Genomic DNA, 24,080 nt, shown 5'->3' with positions numbered 1-24,080 from the left:
TACTGGGGGACTGTGCTCCCGGTTACTGGGGGACTGTGCTCCCGGTTACTGGGGGACTGTGCTCCCGGTTACTGGGTGGCTGCGCCCCGGTTACTGGGGGACCGTGCTCCCGGTTACTGGGTGGCTGCGCCCCGGTTACTGGGGGACCGTGCTCCCGGTTACTGGGGGACTGTGCTCCCGGTTACTGGGGGACCGTGCTCCCGGTTACTGGGGGACCGTGCTCCCGGTTACTGGGGGACTGTGCTCCCGGTTACTGGGTGGCTGTGCCCCGGTTACTGGGGGACTGTGCTCCCGGTTACTGGGGGACTGTGCTCCCGGTTACTGGGGGACTGTGCTCCCGGTTACTGGGGGACTGTGCTCCCGGTTACTGGGTGGCTGCGGCCCTGGTTACTGGGGGACTGTGCTCCCGGTTACTGGGTGGCTGTGCCCCGGTTACTGGGGGACTGTGCTCCCGGTTACTGGGGGACTGTGCTCCCGGTTACTGGGGGACTGTGCTCCCGGTTACTGGGGGACTGTGCTCCCGGTTACTGGGGGACTGCGCCCCGGTTACTGGGGGACTGTGCTCCCGGTTACTGGGTGGCTGCGCCCCGGTTACTGGGGGACTGTGCTCCCGGTTACTGGGGGACTGCGCCCCCGGTTACTGGGAGACTGCGCCCCGGTTACTGGGGGACTGTGCTCCCGGTTACTGGGGGACTGTGCTCCCGGTTACTGGGTGACTGTGCTCCCGGTTACTGGGGGACTGCGCCCCGGTTACTGGGGGACTGTGCTCCCGGTTACTGGGGGACTGTGCTCCCGGTTACTGGGGGACTGTGCTCCCGGTTACTGGGTGGCTGCGGCCCTGGTTACTGGGGGACTGTGCTCCCGGTTACTGGGGGACTGTGCTCCCGGTTACTGGGGGACTGTGCTCCCGGTTACTGGGTGGTGGCCTCTATTTCCTGGTGATGGAGTGGGTTTAGGAGCTGACAATTACTGAGTCAGAGTGAAGCAGTGAGTGAGGGAGGTCACTGTCCTGTACTCCTGACTCCCTAACCTCTGTGTGTGTCTCTCTCTCTCTGTCTCCCCACAGCTCCTACATTTACCAACGACGTTTTGTCAGACTGGATCCTGACTATTTGAGATACTTTGAGAATGACAAGGTGAGAGAGTCAAAACCAAAAGGACATGGGAACAGGAATTGGCCATTCAGCCCATCGAGCGTACTCCACCATTCAGTGAGATCATGACTGAGCTATGAATCCTCAACTCCACTTTCCGCACGACTCTTGAATCAATTTGGGATCGTAAAATCGTCCAGCACAGAAACCGATTACTCCCAATCCCCACTAACCCAGCCCCACTACACACCCCGCCATTACCCTCAAATACCTTCCTCCCACCTGCAAGCTGCTGTCCCTCCTGCCCTCAGGATGTACACTCCACGTCCTGACCAATGGCTGAACGAAAGGGATACCCTTGTTTGACAGATCTATTAGATGCTTTTTGGGGGTTGCAGTCAGTGGGGTTGATAAGGGAGAGCCAGTCGATGTAGTACACGGGGATTTCCAAAAGGCATTCAATCCTGTCGCACACTGACGGCTCATGTGGCAGGCCATTCGGCCCCTCGGGCTGCTCTGCCGTTCGATAAAGATGGTGTCTGATTGGGTGTCTCTGGTATTCCTAGTCAGTCGAAAAATCCGGGAAATGGACAAGATTGAGGGATTATTCCCAGTGGGTGAGGCGTTGAGGATACGTGGGGTGTAGTCTCGGGATTGCGTCTAAGATTCTTGGGCCAAGATTCGGGAGAATAACTGCAGTCGGGAGGCCGTGAATCTTTGGAGTCCTCTGGCTGAGAGAGCAGTGGGTGCTCCAGCATTGAGTACATTTAAGGTTGGGCTAGTTTGATATCTCATGTTCCCCGGGGAATGGAGAGATATTGAGGAGGGGGCACTGACCCCTCGGTCAGCCACGATCATATTGAATGATGGAGCACGTTTGATGGGCTGAATGGCCCACTCCTGCAACTATTTTGTGTTTGGTTTGTGAAGAACATTTCCCAACCTCCTGTTTCTCAGGCTTTTACTGCACAGAATGAGGCCATTCGAGCCATCCAGTCTCCCCTGCCTCCAGCCCTATCTTGTAACCCTCTAACTTCATCCCTTTCCAATAACTATCCAGCTCTTTTGAAACCTCTGCCTCCGCCACTCTCCCAGGCACAGCATTCCAAACCCTAACAACTCTGAGTGAAAACGTTCCTCCTCAATCTCAATCCTAGCTTTCTTGAAATTGTCAGCCCTAGTTACTGATGCCCTAAATCTATGTTCTTGATCATTCTTGATCCTTGCACCAAGGGTCTACTCAATACCAAACCCCTCGTGATTCTGAAACACCTTGTTCAGATCTGCTCTTCCCCGAGGAAGGGAGCAGTCTTCAGACTCATCACTCCCACCTTCCCCAATCTTTCTCTAAGTGATCTTCCTTGGTGCAGAGTGATGCTTTCCTTCAGTTGACCTTTTGTATTCTGGTATTCTGAGCTCTCCTGTTCACTTCTGAACCAGTCCACGCACTCCACTCACGCAGTGTCCAAATGCTGTTTTCCTTTGACTTTGTTATTCTTGCAAAGTGTCCTGATCGGCGCAAAATGAAATTTTTTGACCAATGGACTCTTGTTTCAGCAATGTTAACATGAATGATCCTGTGAGTGATTTTTTTTTCCGTCCCTTTCCTGATTCTCCAATTTCCAGGAAGTTTATTCCAAACGTGTCATCTCCATCAAATCCATCACCCGAGTTTCCTCTGTTGGGGATCAGAAGTTTGAGGTTATCACTTCCAACCGCACCTTTGTTTTCCGGGCGGATAGTGACGGTGAGTCCCGCTCCGATTTGGGAAAAACAGGATTTTAGTCCAGGAGGAGTTGAGGTAGGTGGGATGTTATTCTGATTGGCTCTGTGTGGGTGACCTGGGAGTGAGACACTGCACTCCAGGAAGGTTGGGATGCTGGGCAGGCTGATCTTAGGCCTGGGTACCATTTCATAACCAAACACTCCCGTCCACCCATCCCCCACTCCCCACCCCCAGGGACGTTGTGGTACCTCCCCAGGTCCCAGGTCACATAGCTCCCCAAGCTGGAGAGAGCGAGAGTGTGACGGAGTCATTGAGGGTAAGAGAGAGAGATGTGGGGTGGATAAGGGGATGAGAGATAAAGGGAAAAGCAAGATAAAGGGGGGGGAGAGAGATTCATGAGATGGAGAAAGAGAGACAGAAGAGGGGGATAGAGAGATGGGGGTAAAAGAGAGAGAGATGGGGAAAGAGACAGATAGCAGGGAAGAGAGAGATATGAGGAGGGGAAACAGATGAGGAGGGAAAGAGAGAGAGAGAGAGAGATGGGGGAAGTGAGAGAGAGATGATGGTGAGAAGAGAGTGAGATGAGTGATGGGGGAGGACAGAGAGAGAGGGAAAAGTGATTCATGTGGGGAGGGGGAGACAGATAATAAGAAAGAGAGAGAGAATGGGACAGGGAAGGAGAATAGAGAAAAATGAGAGAGAGAGAGAGAGATGAGAGGGAAATGGAGAGGACTGAGAGAGTGAGCGAGTAGGGCAGGGAGGGTGATATGGATGAGGTGGGGGTGAGTTTGGGAGAGGGGACAGGGTGGGTATGTTTCCTGGGCACGGTGGGGGATTGTCCTGAGTCAGTTGTTGGGATTGTGTGTGTATTCCAGGAGAGAGGAATGAATGGGTGAGGCTGATCCAGCAAACAGTGGAGGAGAAGAGGCAGCACAGAGAGCACATGCAGGATGCTCGCATGTCCGATTGCTTCTTCCGGGATAGTGTCTCGGATGTGGGCGAGAAATCCGGCTACTTGGAGATTCGCACGTGTCGGAATAAAGTCTATGTGTCCATTCATGGGAACAAGGTGTGGCTGTACAAGAACGAAGAGGTGAGCAATCTCTCCGGCATTGGCTGTTTATGTTTCTGATTTACATTGCCAGACCCACTGAGTTTCTCCAGCACACTCCCTCTCCCCCTTGTGCCTCTCTCTCACTCCCCCTCTCCCTCCTCATCTGTCTTCCTCTCTCTCTCTTGCTCCCTCCACTATCCCTCCCTCTTTTCTCTCCCTCCTCTGTCTTTCTCTTCTCTCTCTTCTCTCTCTGCCTGTCTCCCTCTCTCTCTCACCTCCAGCCTCGCCCCCACCTCCCTCCTCCCTGTGTCCCCTTGGCAATGGTCCGTGTGCTGAAGGAGGGGGAGCTGTGATTTATTCCCCGTTGTGTTGCCCCCTGACAGGATTACAGACTGGGGATCGGTGTTACCTCAGTGGAGATGAACGTTGCGACAGTGAAGGATGCTGACAGACGAGGCTTTGACCTCACCACACCGTATAAAACCTTCAGGTAGGTCCGTGCTTGGGGCCAGGCCCCTCACCTTCAGGAAGGCCTCTGCTTGGGGCTAGGCCCCTCTCCTTCATGTAGGCCTCTGCTTGGGGCCAGGCCCCTCACCTTCAGGAAGGCCTCTGCTCGGGCAGGGCCCCTCTCCTTCACGTAGACCTCTGCTTGGGGCTAGGCCCTCTCCTTCAGGTAGGCCGCACTCGGGGCCAGGCCCCTCTCCTTCAGATAGGCCTCTGCTCGGGGCTAAGTCCCTCTCCTTCAGGTATGTTCCCGCTTGGGGCCAGGCCCCTCTCCTTCAGAAAGACAGCACTCAGGGCTAGGCCCCTCTCCTTCATGTAGGTCCCCACTCGGGGCCAGGCCCCTGTCCTTGGGAAAGCTGCTCTTGGAGAGTGAGGTTCACCTCAATCCATGAACACAATTGCTGTCTCTGTGTGTGAGCACAGATTGGGCATGAGAGGAGGCCACTCAGCCCCTCCAGCCTGCCCTGCTGTTCAACACGATCGCAGCTGCTCTGATTTTAACCTCAATTCTCTAGTACATCCCTCGATAATCTTCCATCCCCTCAGCCATCAAGACTCTCCCTCCCTCTGCCTTAAAAATGTTTAAAGGTTTTACATCCAGTGGCTTGCGAGGAAGGAATTCCAAAGATTCACAAACCTCTGAGAGAAACGTATTCCCTCATCTTTGTCCTAAATGACTAACCCTTTATGTTTCAACTCTGACCCCCTTGTTCTAGATTCTCCCACAGGAGGAAGGATTCTTTCCCCATCCACCCAGACAATTCCTCTCAGGGTCTGCTATATTTCAATTCAGTCGCCTCTGACTGTTCAAAACTCCAGAGGATGCAGGTCTGGCCTGTGGGGCCTTTTCCCCTGAAGACAATCTGCTCATTCCAGGGATTAGTCTGGTAAACAGAAGGGGAAATTGCTGGAAAAGCTCAGCAGGTCTGGCAGCATCTCTGGGGAGAAATCTGAGTTAATGTTCCGGGTTCAGCAACCCTTCCTCGGGACGGATTGTCTGGGTTCCAGCAGCCACAGGGGTAACCTGATGACATTGCTGGCACTTTAAGTGCTGTTTCAGATTGCGTGATTTTTCTATAACGCAGGATTGCATAAGAATACATCATGTTACAGCAGAATCGACTGGACCCCACATGTGGTCTCACCAAACTCTAACCCCACACTAGTATTTAATTCCCCTCGCAAGAAACCAGAGCTTTCCTGGTTACCTGGTGTAGCGACACACTCACCTTCTGTGGTTCATGCACTAGGACACCCAGATCCCTCTGCTTTCCGGACTCTGTGAGCTCACAGCATTTCAATACAATGCTTCCTTTTTTTCATATTTTCTGCCAAATGGGACGATCTCTCCCTCAGCTTCATCGCGGAGACAGATAACGAGAAGGAGGAGTGGGTGGAGGCGCTACGCGAGTCCATAGCTGAGGCTCTGTCCAACTACGAGGTCGCAGAGCAGATTTGGGCAGTGGAATCGAACACGCACTGCGCTGACTGCGGAACGCCGAAACCAGAGTGGGCCTCCATCAACCTCTGCCTGGTCATCTGCAAGAAATGTGCAGGTGAGGAATGGATCACCTCTCCCCTTTAATATGCGGCTGCAGAGCGCATGACTCCCCTGTAAACAGACATTGAGATGGGCTACAACGAGGGAGACTGGAGGTAGCAGAATCAAGAAGGCTGTGCAGGCTGTATCTCTGTATCAGAGTCAGAGGTTTGTGGGTATAAACACCACCCCACAGCCAGAAACCCGAAACACTGCACCGTCAGGGCTGAGGGAGCACCGCATTATCAGAGGGTCAGTGCTGAGGGAGTGCTGCACTGTCGGAGGTTCGATGCTGAGGGAGCGCCGCACTGTCACAGGGTCAGTGCTGAGGGAGTGCCGCACTTTCGGAGGGTCGGTGCTGAGGGAGCGCCGCAGTGTCGGAGGATTGGTGCTGAGGGAGTGCCACACTGTCACAGGGTCAGGGCTGAGGGAGCGCTGTACTGTCGGAGGGTCAGTGCTGAGGGTGTGCCGCACTGTCGGAGGGTCAGTGCTGAGGGAGTGCCGCACTGTCGGAGGGTCAGTGCTGAGAGAGCGCCGCACTGTCGGAGGGTCAGTGCTGAGGGAATGCCGCACTGTCGGAGAGTCAGTGCTGAGGGAGCGCCGCACTGTCGGAGGGTCAGTGCTGAAGGAGCGGAGGGTGTTGTTTACTGATTCAGTCCTTGAGTGGGAATCATTTGAAGAATTTCTGTTTTACCCAACTGCATGGCGATCACTCTCACTGATTTGTTCGCGGGGGAGACAATATTATCTCCAAAGGTTTGAAATTGTCCCGTGCACTCCAAGACAGATCATTCCCACAGTCCAGATAGAGTCCCCCATGAAGATTCCAAGATCATGTGACCGTGTCTCAGTTCAGTTCCCTGAGGAAGTGAAGCAGGATTGTCCCTGGAATAGAGTGACCGTGATACTTGGAGTGGGGGTGTCTCTGAGACCCTCCCACTGGCCAGATCTATTCCAGGACACTGTCCTCCACAGCCCTGCATTTGGTCACCTGACCCAACAGTCCCGTAGCTGTGATCAGTTGGAAATGTCGGGCCAATGCTGGGAATTGGAAATCGGGTCAGGAATTGCTGGAGAAACTCAGCAGGCTCTGGCATGGTTTGGAGAGAGACAGCAGAGTGAGCTAGGAGCCCAGGAGCAGGAACGTTGACTCTGTTTGCTGCCTCCACCACACAGACACTGCGAGAACCTGCTGCGTTTCTCCAGCAAGCTCTGACTGAAGTGCAGTGAACTGAGGACAGGGTAGGGTTGGTAGCTGCTGTTGGTGAACGGATTACTCACTGAGTCCCCCGGAGCTGAGACTGTTGGATGGGGGCGGATTGAGCAGGAACAGAGAGGAGGTGAGTACGTTGCAATCGCATCACTGAGAGGGGCCTGGGATCTCCGGGATCAGACTGCTCACGGCCACTGTTCTGTCCCACATTCCACAGGGGAGCACCGAGCGTTGGGCCCCGGCATTTCGAAAATACGGAGTCTGAAAATGGACAAGAAAGTTTGGACTGAGCAGATGATTAAGGTACAAAGAAATAAAACAGCACCTGGTTTTATTAACTGGCTGGGCCTGGTATTTACCTCCCATCCCTAGTTACCCCCTTGAGAAGGTGGGGGTGAGCTGCCTTCTTGAACCGCTGCAGTCCATGTGCTGTGGGTAGACCCACAATGCCCTTAGGGAGGGGATTCCAGGATTCTGACCCAGTGACACTGAAGGAACGGCGATATATTTCCAAGTGGGCGGCACGGTGGCACAGTGGTTAGCACTGCTGCCTCACAGCGCCTGAGACCCGGGTTCAATTCCCGACTCAGGCGACTGACTGTGTGGAGTTTGCACGTTCTCCCCGTGTCTGCGTGGGTTTCCTCCGGGTGCTCCGGTTTCCTCCCACAGTCCAAAGATGTGCGGGTCAGGTGAATTGGCCATGCTAAGTTGCCCGTAGTGTTAGGTAAGGGGTAAATGTAGGGGTATGGGTGGGTTGCGCTTCGGCGGGTCGGTGTGGACTTGTTGGGCTGAAGGGCCTGTTTCCACACTGTAAGTAATCTAATAAAAGTCAGGATGGTGAGGGGCTTGGAGGGGAACTTGCAGGAGGCGGTGTTCCCATGTATCTGCTGCCTCTGTCCTTCTCGATGGAAATGGTCGTGCGTTTGGAAGGAGCTGCCTGAGGATCTTTGGTGAATCTCTGCAGGGCATCTTGTTGATGGTACACCCTGCTGCTACTGAGTATCGGTGGGGGGAGGGAGGGGGAAATTTGTGGATATGGTGCCAATCAGGTGGGGGCTGCTTTGTCCTGGGTGATATTAAGCTTCTTGAGTGTTGTTGGAGCTGCCCCCATCCAGGGTCAGGTGGGGAGTATTCCATCACACTCCTGACTTTGTGAATAAACCTCACCAGGCCCAGAGTCTCTCCCCTCTGTGGAGACTTGCTGACGAGTTTAAATTCTTTGATCATGAGGAATTCTGTGGCTTTCAGTAAAGATGTGTCAGTTTTTTTGGAAGGATTCTCTGTGGAAGGGGCTTCTGTGAAAGGCAGAGGGTGAGCTGTGTAAGGTGTTCGCTCCGAGCAGGCTGTTTCTCAACTGACCCCCTCCCACCCCCAAAGGAGATCCAAACTGAATGCACCACCCCGGGGTGGTGATGCCCAATAAGCAGGTCTGATTGGCTAACTTTCACATACCACACTCATGAAGCCCCAGTGACCTTCTATTGCCCTCATTACAACTCTTTACAAACCTTTCCAATAAATAACTGTCCAGTAACCCTCCAATGAATCCTGAAAGTGTTATTGATAATGGCGCAGTGATTGTAACGTGGTCAGCTGGGTGGTCCTTTTAGAGTCGGAGTTCCCTGATTGGACCAGGTTAACAGCCCCAATCAGGGAGCCCTGGCTGACAGATAGAAACAGGAGTGTTGGGGCTCCTGCTCACTCTGAGAGCTGGCTGTGAAGGAACTGGATTAGATTCAAGTCATAGAGTTATACAGCACGGAAACAGACCCTTCGGTCCAACCCGTCCATGCCGACCAGATATCCCAACCCAATCTAGTCCCACCTGCCAGCACCCGGCCCATATCCCTCCAAACCCTTCCTATTCATATACCCATCCTTCACCACATCCTCTGGCAGCTCATTCCATACACATACCACCCACTGTGTGAAAAAGTTGCCCCTTAGGTCTCTTTTATATCTTTCCCCTCTCACCCTAAACCTATGCCCTCTAGTTCTGGACTCCCCCACCCCAGGGAAAAGACTTTGCCTGTATACCCTATCCATGCCCCTCATAATTTTGTAAACCTCGATAAGGTCAGCCCTCAGCCTCCGATGCTCCAGGGAAAACAGCCCCAGCCTGTTCAGCCTCTCCCTGTAGCTCAAATCCTCCAACCCTGGCAACATCCTTGTAAATCTTTTCTGAACCCTTTCAAGTTTCACAACATCCTTCTGATAGGAAGGCGACTAAAATTGCACACAATATTCCAACAGTGGCCTAACCAATGTCTTGTACAGCTGCAACATGACCTCCCAACTCCTGTACTCAATGCTCTGACTAATAAAGGAAAGCATACCAAACGCCACCTTCACTATCCTATCCACCTGCAACTCCACTTTCAAGGAGCTATGAACCTGCACTCCAAGGTCTCTTTGTTCAGCAACACTTCCTAGGACCTTACCATCAAGTGTATAAGTCCTGCTAGATTCCCTACAGTGTGGAAACTGGCTATTTGGACAACAAGTCCACACTGACCCTCCAAAGAGAAACCCACCAGACTCCATTTCCTTCTGACTGATGCACCTAACACTATGGGCAATTTAGCATCGCCAGTTCACCCTAACCTGCACATTTTTGGATTGTGGGAGGAAACCCACGCAGACACGGGGAGAATGTGTAAACTCCACACAGACAGTCACCCGAGGCTGCAATCGGACCCAGGTCCCTGGCGCTGTGAGGCAGCAGTGCTAACCACTGAGCCACAGTGCCACCCCATGTGTCAGGATCAGTATTAAGGACTCCCCATGTGTAAATAAAGGGTGACCTGGTGATGGGATACCGGTCTCTGGGGAGTCATTTCAAGGACTCATCTTCATTAGGTTGTTGGTTCACTCTGAAATGGCCCTCACACGAAGGTCAGTTTGAGGACAGTTCGGGATGGGGAGCCAATGCTGAAGCCCACTTCTCATCAAAGGGTAACAGGAAATTCAGGGTCATCCCTTGGGCACGGGTTGGGTTGGAGTTGGATGGTTTTGGATGAGTTTGAGGATTGATTGTGTGTGTCTCTCTCTCTCTCTCCCTCTCCGATCTTTCACTAGATGTTTCAATGTGTCAATAACTGGAAAGCCAATCAGTTCTGGGCAGCGAATGTGCCCCCCAGCGAGGCCATCAATGAGACCAGCAGCAGTATGGAGCGCAGGCGCTTCGTCAGTGCCAAGTACCGGCAGGGGAAATACCGGAAATACCACCCGCTGTTCGGAAACCAGGAGGAGCTCAACAAGGTAACCGTCCTATCACTGCCTCATCACCATCCCATTACCATCCATTACCGCCTCATCATCATCCCATTACCATCCATTACCGCCTCATCACCATCCCATCACCATCCCATCTCCACCCCATTACCACCCATCACCATCCCATTACCACCCATCACCATCCCATCCCCACCCCATCACCACCTCATCACCATCCCATTACCACCCATCACCATCCCATCACCATCCCATCACCGCCTCATCACCATCCCATTACCATCCCATCTCCACCCCATTACCACCTCATCACCATCCTATTCCCACCCATCACCATCCCATTGCCACCCATCACCTCCTTATCACCATCCCATTGCCACCTCATCATCGCCTCATCACCGCTCCTGTCACTGCCCCCATCGTCACCCCTGTCATCACCCCATCACCAGGCCATCACCATCCATCTGTGAAATTCTTTACCACAGAGGGCTGTTGGGGCTGGGTCACTGAGGATATTCAGGGCTCAGAGAGACTGGTTGTTAATCAGTGAGGAATCGAGTTTGGGATTATGGGGAAAAGGCAGGATCGTGGAGTTGGAGATTATCAGACCAGCCTTGATGGCGTTGAGTGATGGAGCAGAGTTGATGGACTGATTGGCCTATCCTGCTCCATGGTCTAATGGTCTTAATCATTCCATCCAGGACAGTGACCTTCTCCAGAGGATGTTTCCCCTGACTGTGGGGTCAAGAGGTTGGAGACAGAGTCTCAGTAAGTGGCAGGACAGAGGAATGGGAGGAGGCCATTCTGCCCTTCAATGAGATCATTGGCTGTTCTGTGGCCTAACTCCATAACTCTTATCCCATATCCCTTCATACCTCGACAAACCAAAATACCGTAAATCAGAAACAAAAGTAGATATTGCTGAAAAAGCTCCAAAGGTCTGGCAGAGCCTGAGTAAATGGCAGGACAGAGGAACGGGAGGAGTCCGTTCGGAGCAGGGGTCACTGGACCCGAAACGTTAACTCTGATTTCTCTCCACAGATGCTGCCAGACCTGCTGAGCTTTTCCAGCAATTTAGCTCAAATTTAAAATTAACAACTGATCCAGCGTCTACTGGCTTTGAGGACTGAGTTAAGGAGGAGTGTTCACTCACAGGGTGATGGAATGCCTCTATCCCAGAGAACTGTGGCAGCTGAAGATGGAGATTGATGGCTTGCTGGATACTAAAGGAATTATGGGCATTGGCATGGGAACGTGGTATAGGGATCAGCCATGATCTAGAATTGTAGAGCAAATCCGAGGGGCAGAATGGCCTAGTTTTGTGAGGGCTGTACTGAGGAGGAGGTGCATTGTCAGAAATGTGATTGCTGAGGGAAGGAACCCCACTGGATTTCTATCCATGGAATCCATGACCTGCTCAGTGCGTCAGATCATTTAGCTCAACAAATCCCAGGCTGTGCGGAGGAAGTTGGGATGCACATTCAGGCATGAATGATGGAATACAGCTGAGGGGCCGAATGGCCTCCTGCGATGCCTCTGTTGTGGGGAAAATCGCCAGCCACAGAGTCAGGGTCGGGGTTCAACAACAGAGTGTATTGTACAAGGAAATAACCGGTGCTCCGGGGTGAGAGAGAGAGAGAGAGAGGGCAGCTGCAAGTCTGCTCTCAACCTGGCACACATGTCAAGATACTGTTATACATTGTGTGATATAATAGGTCAGTGATGAGGTTATTGTCTCTCTGACATGGATTGTTTGTTGTAGACATCGCAGGATCATTGATAGTTTCGGTGCAGTCCTTGTCAGTTCCAGTGCAGCCTTTGTTAATTTCAGCGCGGTCGTTGTCAGTTTCAGCGTCTGTGCGGAAGGCCATTGCTGTAGTAATGGGCGCTAATCGCTCTGCCGGAGTAGAATGGTTACTGCAGCCCTGGCTATTAGCACTCTGTATTGAGACCGTATCAAACAGTTAGCATTTCTATAAGAGGTGTTGGCTGGACCCAGAGACTTTGGCGAGTAGTGTACACTGCTCGTGTATTCTCTCCCCCACCCACCTTAGACTGTCAGCTAGGGTGTGAGTGCATTGTGCTGGCGTTCTGCTGGGCCCAGGCAGTGCCTGTGTTTGCTCTGCTGTCTCTCTCCATATCGTGGTCCGGCAGCCATCTTGTGTGTCAAGTTGGCCAATTGATGGCTCAGCGGCCATCTTGTGAGTCCGTGTGCCTAGTGTCACCCCGCCCCGTGCCATCTCCCACTTCACTCCCCCCTTTGTGGTCAAGGAGGTGACTTTGGAGATCTTCTGCAGACCGTACAATTTACATGTAGAGGTAGGTCATCTCCTGGAGCTCCTCCACCCGAGGTGTATCATGGAGTGCCAATTTAGTTGGGGGCTCTTCCGTGGTGGCACTCGTTGCTGGCACAGTCCCATCAGCAGCGCCTCACAGCAGAGCTTTAAACACTCGAGGCCCCCACACAATACCAGCGTGAGTGCAATGAGGAGAACTCATTGCCAAATACAGTCCCCAAGATTTACCTAGCAACCAATGTAGCCAGCTGTCTGAGACTCTGGCTCCCTGTCGAACATTACCTCACTGGTCTCAGATATTCTCGGTGGCTTCTGTAATGTTATAAGAGGCATCAATAACATGGGTGATACAATTGTCACCAATAATTGTACAAACTCCCCCTTGCTGTGCTCATTGATAATCCGCAGCGTGTAACGTGTCTGCTGTGTGTAGTCTGACTTCAGCCAGCTCCGGGTTCATTGCTTCCAGAGCGTTTGAGGTACTATTGCCTCAAATGGTCAGGCCACATACAAGATAATTTTGTTTTTTTAGCACTGATGACCCCTGCTGTGCCCCCCAAAGATAGAGATCCCAGAAATCCATATTCCAGTGATGACCCCAAAGTGATGGGGGCCTGCCAGTCAGCACAGAACTCCTGACTGATGGAGTGGGTCACTATCCTTCTCCGAATATGTCCCCTCGTTGGGGATTGGGTACAGTAAGGGGTGCAATTGTTCCTACTGTAAACAGGTTTGGGAGGCCTGGGATGTCTGTCAATTAAGTAGTAATTCCTCATTCCTGATGAAGGGCTTGTGCCCGAAACGTCGAATTTCCTGTTCCTTGGATGCTGCCTGACCTGCTGTGCTTTAACCAGCAACACATTTTCAGTTCGTGTCTGTCAAGTCCCCTTAAATAGAAAAACAAATCCCGTTGCTGCTTGATGACATGCATTGTCCTATCCTGCCATCTGTCTGTTCACCCATGTCGCCCCGATCCCCTGGGTACACACCCCAGCTGGTGAGTGTTGAAGGGGTATGTCTGTGTGGCAGAGCTGACATGGGTGACATTGCACTGACCATGTATGAACCGTCTGCCTGCGGTCACATTCAAGCACACCTGCTCCCCCTAGGATGACCGTCCTGTCCACTCTTCCTGTCTGCAGCTGGGGAATGGTTTGGTCACAGTTTGAGTTGGGCCCAGTGCTTCCATGTGCCTTTCCCAATAATGTCCAGGCAGGCACAGGGAGTCCCCACTTATTACCACATGGTGTGGCCCATTCCATTTTGGGGCAAATCCTGGTTTGTCGGGCAGTGTGCACCTTAACTCCTGCTCCAACGCTTGTATCCTGTCTTCCAGCTCTTTAACGTGCTCCTGGCCCTTTCTGCACCTACTCACGGGGGCACTCACTTGTTCAGTTCGGCCGGCTAACTGGTACACTAACATTACCCCTATCGTTTCAGTTTTATTCTGTTTCTGTTTATCTATCCACACTCTCTGTTGTGCTAATGTTTGGGACGGATCCCAACCACTTTTCTTCATTTGCTCTGCCAGCCCTGTTCTGTCTGCCTTGTATTTCTCAGTCAGGGAACCTGCAGTGTCCCCCTTTAGAACTTTGATCCACCACTTAGCAGATTGTGTTACAGTAAAGTGTTCCTAACCCAGTGGGGACTTCTCTACCGGGGAGAAAGTGAGGACTGCAGATGCTGGAGATCAGAGCTGAAAATGCGTTGCTGGAAAAGCGCAGCAGGTCAGGCAGCATCCAAGGAGCGGGACATTTCGGGCATGAGCCCTTCTTCAGGAGTAGGACTTCTCTACCCCCCATCTGCCAATAATACTATCCCAGCACCGTCCGTACAGCTGTAGCAGCCTCTTAGCAAGGTGTACTCTCTACCGGGACTCTTCGACCCTCCCGGCCACCTCTACTGACCCAGCATCTCCCGATAGGCCCAGAAACCTCCCTCTAGCCTGGCGTGCTCTCTACCAGGGGGACTCTTTCCCCTCCCAGCCATCACCACTATTCAAGCTCTGTTGTTCAACTACAGACTGACAGGGGATCACGGTTACCCACGGTGTCCATGCTCCCCACCTCGGTAACTGATTTGGCTCTTGGTCAGGGTGATTAGCTCCTCTCCCTCACCTCACTGGAAGTTACAAGTACAGACAGCACCCCACCTTTACCTTAAACTCTACCTGGACTCTGCGTTGTTCTCCCTGACAGAGTCCAATGTTACCCAACTTGGCCACTTGTGTTTCACAGCTCCTACTGCCCTCGGCACTCAATGCCTACTTCAAGTCCCAACCTTCACGTGGCAGGGGGTGCAGGGTGCGTGGCGGGAGTGAGGGGGGTGGGGTGCGTGGCAGGGGTGCAGGGTGCGTGGCGGGAGTGAGGGGGGTGGGGTGCGTGGCAGGGGTGCAGGGTGCGTGACGGGAGTGAGGGGGGTGGGGTGCGTGGCAGGGGTGCAGGGTGGGGGAAACATGGTGGGTGGGCTACCCTCTTACCACCCGGTTCAGGGCAGGGTCTTTGAGACCGGCACAACCCTGTCCTCTGGCTGTTTCAGCACAAACAGCAGGTTCTTACAGCAGTTAATCCAGTTAACACTTATTCTCCACAGACATGGGTCTGTGTTCATGTTTTTAACTCGGTTCTGTAGCTGGTTAGACATTACAATCAGTTTACCTTTTAAACTGTGTCCGTGGCCCGGTCTGACCCTTCCCGTTTGCCGGTACAAATCGGCTCTTACCCCGGCTCCCTAATCGTGGCTTTTGACCAGGGCACCAGTAATAAGAACCCTGCTCACACCGCCAATTGTCATGGGGAAAATCACTTGCCTCAGAGTCAAAGTCGGGGGTTCAGTGACAGAGTTTATTGTACAAGGAAACACAGGTGCTCCAGGGAGAGAGAGAGAGACAGAGAGAGACCAACAGCACTGTGGCCAGCTGTGAGGCCTCTCTCCGTACTGTGGTCTGGCGGCCATCTTGTGTGTCAAGTGGCCAACTGATGGCTCAGCGGCCATCTTGTGTGTCGGTGTGCCTAGTGTCACCCAACCCTCTTGATTAAGGTGTGACGTTTACTCCCAATAAACAGTCAGGAATTCCCCTTTTACGTGGACAATATCACCCACTCTTCTCTTCAGGACAGTTTCCTATTCATTTTTCTTCACTTGAATGGAGGAGATTGAGAGGTGACCGTATCAAAATTTATAAAATAATGAGTGATTATTATTATAAAATAATAATCGATAGAGTTAATGATTGTTCTTTTCCCTTGGATGGGGGATTTCAACACTAGGGGACACGTTTTAAAGGTGAAAGGAGAGAGATTTAAAAAAGACATGAGGGGAAATAGTTTACACCGAAGGTGGTTTGTGTGTGGAATGAATTTCCTGGAGAGGTGGGGGATGTGGGTACAATTATAATGTTTAAAAGACATTTACATAGATACATGAGTAGGAAAGGTTTGGAGGGACATGGACCAGGAGCAGGCAGGTGGGACTGGTTTTGGGATTAGGGTCGGCATGGACTGGTTGGGCTGAAGGGTCTGTTTCCATGCTGTGTGACTTTATAAGACGAAGCATTTTACTGAATTGTTTAACTTCCCATTCACCGTTGAAAAGGTTTACAGACCGTGTTTTCTGAAGTTTCTTAATCAGTTTTAAGGTGCCCATCTTGGAAAGCATAAAGTGACCCTTCTGCCCACATGCTCCGTGCTAGTGTTTATTCTCCACAAGAACTGCTTGCTTCCACCTCTCCATCTCGCTCCAGCACCATCTCCTATTCCCTCCTCCCTCACGGGGTTAGCTAACTTCCTCTGAAACACATTCACCGCAATGATTCACCATGATACTGATTTTCTCATTTTTACCAGGAAGCGAGTCAGTGGAATTTCTCCAGTGTTCTGGAAGTTTCCGTGAGATCCCCCTATATCCTTCTAAACTCCATCGAGTACAGACCCAGAGAACCTAACCGTTCCTCACATGACAATCCCTTCATCCCTGGGATCATTCTTGTAAACCTCCTCTGAACCCCCTCCAAGACCAGTCCATCCTTCCTTAGGTACGGGGCTCAAAACTGCTCATGTGAGAAGTGATCTTCTGGAGATGTACAAGACCCTGAAAAGTTTTGACAGTGTAGACTCCGAGAGATAGTTTCCCCTTACTGGGGGAGTGTAACACTGGGTGGGTGGGGGAGGTGCAGTAGAAAGGTCGATTATTCCAATGGATTGAAATGAGGATCAATGTCTTCGCCTGGAGGCTGGTGGATCTCTCTGTGCCCCGAGGGAGGGTTGTAGAAGCTCACATTGTTAACAGGTGGGACAGGCAGGGGCTTGGTGTCTCTGTCAGACAGAAACGTGGGCTAAAGACTAACAGTTGACCAGGGGCGTCCGCTGCAGGGAGCGAGATTCCAGGATGCCGACTCTTGGTTAGGATGTGAAAGATCCCACTGACAGTGCTCCTGAGCAGAGCTGACCACAGGATTGTCCCAGCACAGAATGAGGCCATTCAGCCCATTGTGCCTGGTCTGGCAGAAGGGGTAGGAGCTGAGAATTCACAGTAACTGTTAATTGGCAAAATGGTTTGCGAGGAACACGTACATTTCAGATGGAGAACTGGGGAAATGATTTCATTCGAAAACAGAATGCACCATTTCTTATTTGGTTTGTCAGATAATTTCTTGTTTTTAAAACTCATTAAAAGCCCACACTTTCTCATTTCCTCAACCTCCAGGTAAGTAGGACTCGAACACTCGGTTTTATTTTTGTGAGGATTTGTCATGTTTGTTGCAGGCGTGTAGAAATAAGGTGTGGGGGTGTGCGCGAGTGTGGGGGTGTGTGTGGGTGTGTGTGGGTGTGGGTGTGTGTGTGAGTGTGTGGGGTGTGGGGGTGTGTGTGAGTGTGTGGGGTGTGGCAGTGTGTGTGAGTGGATGGGGTGTCGCGGTGTATGTGAGTGTGGGGGGTGTGTGGTTGTGTGTGAGTGTGGGTGTGTGTATGAAAATGTGTTGCTGGTTAAAGCACAGCAGGTTGGCAGCATCCAAGGAACAGGAAATTCGACGTTTCGGGCCAGAGCCCTTCATCAGGAATCAGCTCTGGCCCGAAATGTCAAATTTCCTGTTCCTTGGATGCTGCCAACCTGCTGTGCTTTAACCAGCAACACATTTTCAGCTCTGATCTCCAGCAGCTGCAGACCTCACTTTTTACTGGGTGTGTGTATATGAGTGTGGGGTGCGGGGGTGAGTGGGGGATGTGGGTATGTGTGTGAGTGTGGGGCATATGTGTGGGTGTGGGTATGTGTGTGGGGGTGTGTGTGGAATGTATGTGGGTGTGCATATAATTGTGTAGGGCTGTGTGTGTGGGTGTTTTTTTTTGTCTTGCTGGGTGTGCGTGTGTGTGCATGCAGTTGTGTAGATAAATGTAAAAGGCATATCTTAGCAGGACTTATACACTTAATGGTAAGGTCCTAGGGAGTGTTGCTGAACAAAGAGACCTTGGAGTGCAGCTTCATAGCTCCTTGAAAGTGGAGTCACAGGTAGATAGGATAGTGAAGAAGGTGTTTGGTATGCTTTCCTTTTCAGTCAGAGTATTGAGTACAGGAGTTGGGAGGTCATGTTGCGGCTGTACAGGACATTGGTTAGGCCACTGTTGGAATATTGCACGCAGTTCTGGTCTCCTTCCTATTGGAAAGATGTTGTGAAACTTGAAAGGGTTCAGAAAAGATTTACAAGGATGTTGCCAGGGTTGGAGGATCTGAGCTACAGGGAGAGGCTGAACAGGCTGGGGCTGTTTTCCCTGGAGCGTCGGAGGCTGAGGGCTGACTTTATAGAGGTTTACAAAATTATGAGGGGCATGGATAGGATAAATAGACAAAGTCTTTTCCCTGGGGTCAGGGAGTCCAGAACTAGAGGGCATAGGTTTAGGGTGAGAGGGGAAAGATATAAAAGAGACCTAAGGGGCAACTATTTCACACAGAGGGTGGTACGTGTATGGAATGAGCTGCCAGAGGATGTGGTGGAGGTTGGTACAACTGCAACATTTAAAAGGCATTTGGATGGGTATATGAATAGGAAGGGTTTGGAGGGATATGGGCCGGGTGCTGGCAGGTGGGACTGGATTGGGTTGGGATATCTGGTCGGCATGGACGGGATGGACCGAAGGGTCTGTTTCCATGCTGTACTATCTGTGAATATATGACTCTAGTTGTGTGTGTGTGTGTGTGTGGGTGAGCGGGTGAGTGTGTGTGGGTCGTTGTGGGTGTGTCTGTGTGTGTGGGTGTGGGGCGTGGCTGTGTGTGGGTATGTGATTGTGGCTGTGTGTGTGGGGGTTGTGGCTTTGTGTGGGGATGTGGGGTTGTGTGTGTCAGGTGTGTGAGACTGTAGGAAAAAATGAGGTCTGCAGATGCTGGAGATCAGAGCTGAAAATGTGTTGCTGGTTAAAGCACAGCAGGCCAGGCAGCATCCAAGGAACAGGAAATTTGACGTTTCGAGCATAAGCCCTTCATCAGGAATGAGAGAGAGTAGCCAAGCAGGCTAAGATAAAAGGTAGGGAGGAGGGACTTGGGGGAGGGGCGATGGAGATGCGATAGGTGGAAGGAGGTCAAGGTGAGGGTGATAGGCCGGAGTGGGGTGGGGGCGGAGAGGTCAGGAAGAGGATTGCAGGTTAGGAGGGCGGTGCTGAGTTGAGGGAACCGACTGAGACAAGGTGGGGGGAGGGGAAATGAGGAAACTGGAGAAATCTGAGTTCATCCCTTGTGGTTGGAGGGTGTGTGTGTGAGGGGTGTGGCTGTGGGTGAGGGATGTGTGTGGGGGGGTGTGTGGGAGTAAGTATGTATCTGTGGGTGTGTGTGTGTGTCTGTGTGTGTGTGTATAGGAGTGTGGGTGAGGGGGTGTGTGTGGATATAGAAGTGTGGGTGAGGGGGTGTGTGTGGATATAGGAGTGTGGGTGAGGGTGTGTGTGGGTGAGGGTGTGTGTGGGTGAGGGTGTGTGTGGGTATAGGAGTGTGGGTGAGGGTGTGTGTGGGTGAGGGTGTGTGTGTGGGTATAGGAGTGTGGGTGAGGGTGTGTGTGGGTGAGGGTGTGTGTGGGTGAGGGTGTGTGTGGGTATAGGGGTGAGGGTGTGTGTGTGGGTGAGGGTGGGTGAGGGTGTGTGTGGGTGAGGGTGTGTGTGGGTATAGGAGTGTGGGTGAGGGTGAGTATGGGTGAGGGTGTGTGTGGGTATAGGAGTGTGGGTGAGGGTGAGTGTGGGTGAGGGTGAGTGTGGGTATAGGAGTGTGGGTGAGGGTGAGTGTGGGTATAGGAGTGTGGGTGAGGGTGAGTGTGGGTGAGGGTGAGTGTGGGTATAGGAGTGTGGGTGAGGGTGAGTATGGGTGAGGGTGAGTGTGGGTATAGGAGTGTGGGTGAGGGTGAGTGTGGGTATAGGAGTGTGGGTGAGGGTGAGTGTGGGTGAGGGTGAGTGTGGGTATAGGAGTGTGGGTGAGGGTGTGTGTGGGTATAGGAGTGTGGGTGAGGGTGAGTGTGGGTGAGGGTGAGTGTGGGTGAGGGTGAGTGTGGGTGAGGGTGTGTGTGGGTATAGGAGTGTGGGTGAGGGTGAGTGTGGGTATAGGAGTGTGGGTGAGGGTGTGTGTGGGTGTGGGGGGTGATGGCTGAGTGTAATGTTTCTAAAACAGGTGATGTGAACATAAGGAATGTGAGAAGGAGATCCTGACTGAGTGGGTGAAACCCCAGCGGACGGAGGTTAGTTTAGGGAAGAGAGAGGTCATACCATCTGTGGGAAGAATCAAAAAGCAAAATGTTATTAAATGGAGAGAAACCCCAAACACGTTCAGCACAGAGGCTGATCTTGGGCATGAAACACAGTGTGTTAGCGTTCAGGTGCAGCAGGTCATTAAGCGGGTAAATGGAATGTGGCCTTTATTGCTGGGGGGTGGGGAGGGGGGTGGAATACAGAAATCAGGAAGTCAGCTGTACAGAGTGTGGCTGAGGCTGCCCATGGAGCAGTGTGTACAGCCTTGGGCCTTGTGTTTCAGACGTGGATGTACTGGCATTGGAAACCGTTCAAGAGAGGTTCACTCGGGACTGTTTACTGGACTGAAGGAGCTGACTCATCATGACCAGCTAAACAGGTCGGGTTTTTGTTCGTTAGCATTTAGGTGAATGAGGGATGATGTTAGTGGAACTTGCAAGATCCTGACGGGGGGGTGATGAAAGGGTAGGTGTTGAGAAGATGTCTCCATGAGTGAGAGAGTCTCAGACAAGAGGACATTGTTACAGAATGTGCCTTTCAGACGGAGATGGGAAGGAATTTCTCCTCCCAGAGGGTAGTGGGTGTCTGTGATTCTCTCCCTCGGACAGTTGTCGAGGTGAGACCACTGAAAGTATTTAACGAGGAGGCAGACAGACATTGAGAAGTTGACCACCACACAGTGAGGCGCAGAGGGGGTGTGGAGGCCTGGGGCCGGTCATGATCTTGTTGAATGGCTGGGCAAGCTAGAGGGGCCGAATGGCCTACTCCTGCTATTCCTTACGCTTTAGGACATTCTCGTTTTAACCAAACCTTTGGTTCTATTTGAACATTGGAGTGGCTACTGAGAACATTCAGTTGAGCGATGGAAGGGCCAATGACGGGAGGTCAGGGCAGGGTCACATGCAGTCGCCTGTCCTGTGTATTGGTGTGGGCTGGGGCTGGGTGGGGGGGGAAGAGTAAGGGTTTCTTGCTGTTGGATGCCCCTGGCTGTGTACCCGGTGGAGTGACCTTTGCCTGTCTGTCTGGTGTTAGGCTCTGTGTGCTGCGGTGGTTACCAGTGACCTGGAGGAGACCATGTCCCTTGTTTTCTGTGGGGCCGATGTGGGCTGTTTCTCTGGGGACCCTGAGCTCCCATCTCCAGTTGACCTGGCCCAGCAAGCAGGCCAGGCTCTCCAGGTGGAATTCCTCAGTCAGAACAAAAACGCAGGTGAGTCTACTATCCCTCACAATCCCATCGGTACGCGGGCCATTCAGCCCATCCAGGCTGCTCCACCGTTCTCCGCCAGGGTCGGAATCCATCTTATTGCAGTTTTCCCACGCCATCCCTTGATGCCATGAGTGCCCAGCGATGTGTGAATTTCCGTCCTGAGCGTACTCAGTGACTGGGATCTCCCAGCTAGAGCGCTCCGAAACATCACCAGCTTCCTTGTGAAGAGATTCCTCTTTCTCCCAATCCCAGATCACCCTTATCCGGACACTCTGCACCCTGATCTTCCCTGCATCCACTCTACTGAGCCATAGACATGTAGAAAACAGGAGGAGGCCACTCAGCCCTTTGAGCCTGCTCTTTGAGAGAGAGAGGGGGGAGAGGTGGGGAGAGAGGGAGACAGAGGGAGAGAGAGAGAGAGAGCCATCTATCTGATGGGGATTTAACCTGAGGGTCAGCACACCTCTGGCGAGGGGAGTGGGTGAGCAGATGGGACTCTTGGTAATCTCGGCCAGTCCGGACTTACAGTGAGAAGGCCTCCCCCTGGGTAGGAGGTGACGGTATGGAACCTGGGGTGTCACAGGCTCAGGGGACGGGATGGATCATTGTGGACTGAGATGGGAAAGATTCCGGAGATCACGTTGAATGGGGGAGCAGGATCGAAGGACTGAATGGCCTCTTGCTGTTCCGAATTTGTACGTTTGTTTATGTTCAGGGGGAGTTGGGTGGGGGGCCTGGCGATCTCAGGCTGAAATGACAGCGAGAGGTGGGAACCACCGTCCCACTTAAAAGCGAAAGAAGCCGTTAGTAACCAGGGCTGCGGGGCTTGGGGGTGGGGGCGAGTGGGGCCCATCAGCTGCTCAGACGCGATGGGCTGAATGGCCTCCTCCTTGCGGCTGGTGGTTTGTGACTGGGCCTGTTGATGTGATCAGTAATACTCGACCTCAAGGGGGCGCTGGAAGAGGCTTCAGTCAGAACCTTCTGATTGGGTAAGGGATTTTGGAGAAGACTTTGTTGGGGGGGGGCTGTGGGGAGAAGGTCGGGCGTTGGGTGGGGGATGGGGGGGTGGAGTATTGGACAGCTCATTCCCAGATCCGGCGCTGCACGATGGGCTGTGTAGCAGTTGTTGTAAACAGTTTGCCCATTGGTTTCCTGACTTCTATCCACCAACAGCTGGCATTATCCCTGAGGTGATGTGGTGGCTACAAGGGCAGGTCAGAGGCTGGGAATCCTGCAGCAAGTAACTCACCTTCTGACTCCCCAAAGCCTGTCCCACCATCTACAAGGCCCAAGTCAGGAGTGTGATGGAATACTCCCCACTTGCCCCTGGATGGGGGCAACTCCAACTACACATGAAGCTTGACGCCATCTGGGACAAAGCAGCCCCCACTTGATTGGCACCACATCCACAAACATCCCCTCCCTCTCCCACCGATGGTCAGTAGCAGCAGGGTGTACCATCTACAAGATGCACTGCAGGAACTCACCAAAGATCCTCAGGCAGCACCTTCCAAACCCACCTTCCATCGAGGAGGACAAGGGGCAGCAGATACATGGGAACACCACCCCCTGCACGTTCCCCTCCAAGCCCCTCACCATCCTGACTTGGAAATATATCGCCATTCCTTCACTGTCATTGGGTCACAATCATGGGATTCCCTCCCTCAGGGCATTGTGGGTCTACCCACAGCACATGGACTGCAGTCCACCTTCTCAAGGGGTAACTAAGGCCCTGCCAGTGACACCCACGTCTCTCAAGGGAACTGAGAAGGTCACAGGTCTGGCTCTTACTGGGAGGCGTTTGGTAATTATGGTTTGTGAACATGTTTTAACGTCATCTTTAAGAGATGTACCAGTTCCTGAGGCAGGATCCTCACCAGATCCTCTCGCTGGTCAGTCCCCTTCCTAAATCTGTAGTGAACCACCCTCCTACGTCTCTCACAATCCAACCTATGGGTTGACCAACAAATTGATATCGTAACCCCCCAACCTCCCATCAGATCTGCCTGAAAGCCCTGTGTGTCTAAAGGTTTGAGGAGTATCCTAGCAACCTCATGATGCGGTGGTACAGGAGCCATTGACCAGACACGGCTGTGGGACTCTGTCACATGACTTTCAGCTGAGACACCAAATCGAGGCTTCCTCTTGAGTGGCTCACTATCCCCAGAAAACGCGGACTTCCCTCCCTCCCTCCCTCGGTTCTGCATCCTGGTCCCTCGATCACTGAACCAGATTACCCAATGGTTTTCACATTGCTGTTTTTGGGATCTTGCTGTGCTCCACTTGCCTGGCTGTGTTTCCTGCCCTTCTCGAAGTGGGATATTAACGGCAGCTCCCTGCTCTGGGTTTGTTACGTTGCAGAGACTCCGCGTTTAGAGTCGGGATATTTCGATAGGCAGTATTACGTAGCCCCTCCATCCATCACACACAACGGCTTCCTCTACAAGACAGCATCCATGGGTAAACCGATCACAGAGAGGAAATCCAGAGAAGGTAAGT

The 24,080-nt window shown here is 52.5% G+C and overlaps 1 protein-coding gene across 7 annotated transcripts in view; it reads left to right on the top strand.

The window, feature by feature from the left end:
- The window catches only part of LOC132816571 (arf-GAP with Rho-GAP domain, ANK repeat and PH domain-containing protein 1), a 165,886-nt gene that overhangs the window by 94,375 nt on the left and 47,431 nt on the right, over window positions 1-24,080 (top strand). For all 7 annotated transcript variants that reach the window (XM_060826344.1, XM_060826348.1, XM_060826346.1 and 4 more), the window contains 9 exons: window positions 1,067-1,136; window positions 2,721-2,841; window positions 3,696-3,913; window positions 4,258-4,364; window positions 5,735-5,934; window positions 7,349-7,434; window positions 10,210-10,392; window positions 21,407-21,581; window positions 23,943-24,074. In XM_060826344.1, the coding sequence (XP_060682327.1) occupies window positions 1,067-1,136; window positions 2,721-2,841; window positions 3,696-3,913; window positions 4,258-4,364; window positions 5,735-5,934; window positions 7,349-7,434; window positions 10,210-10,392; window positions 21,407-21,581; window positions 23,943-24,074 (1,292 nt within the window). The remainder of the gene's footprint in view (window positions 1-1,066; window positions 1,137-2,720; window positions 2,842-3,695; window positions 3,914-4,257; window positions 4,365-5,734; window positions 5,935-7,348; window positions 7,435-10,209; window positions 10,393-21,406; window positions 21,582-23,942; window positions 24,075-24,080) is intronic.

The sequence above is a fragment of the Hemiscyllium ocellatum genome, chromosome 6 (genome assembly GCF_020745735.1).
Source record: "Hemiscyllium ocellatum isolate sHemOce1 chromosome 6, sHemOce1.pat.X.cur, whole genome shotgun sequence".
NCBI classification, from domain to species: domain Eukaryota; kingdom Metazoa; phylum Chordata; class Chondrichthyes; order Orectolobiformes; family Hemiscylliidae; genus Hemiscyllium; species Hemiscyllium ocellatum.
Note: the sequence above shows the minus strand (reverse complement) of the source record. Positions and strands in the feature narration are given on the sequence as shown.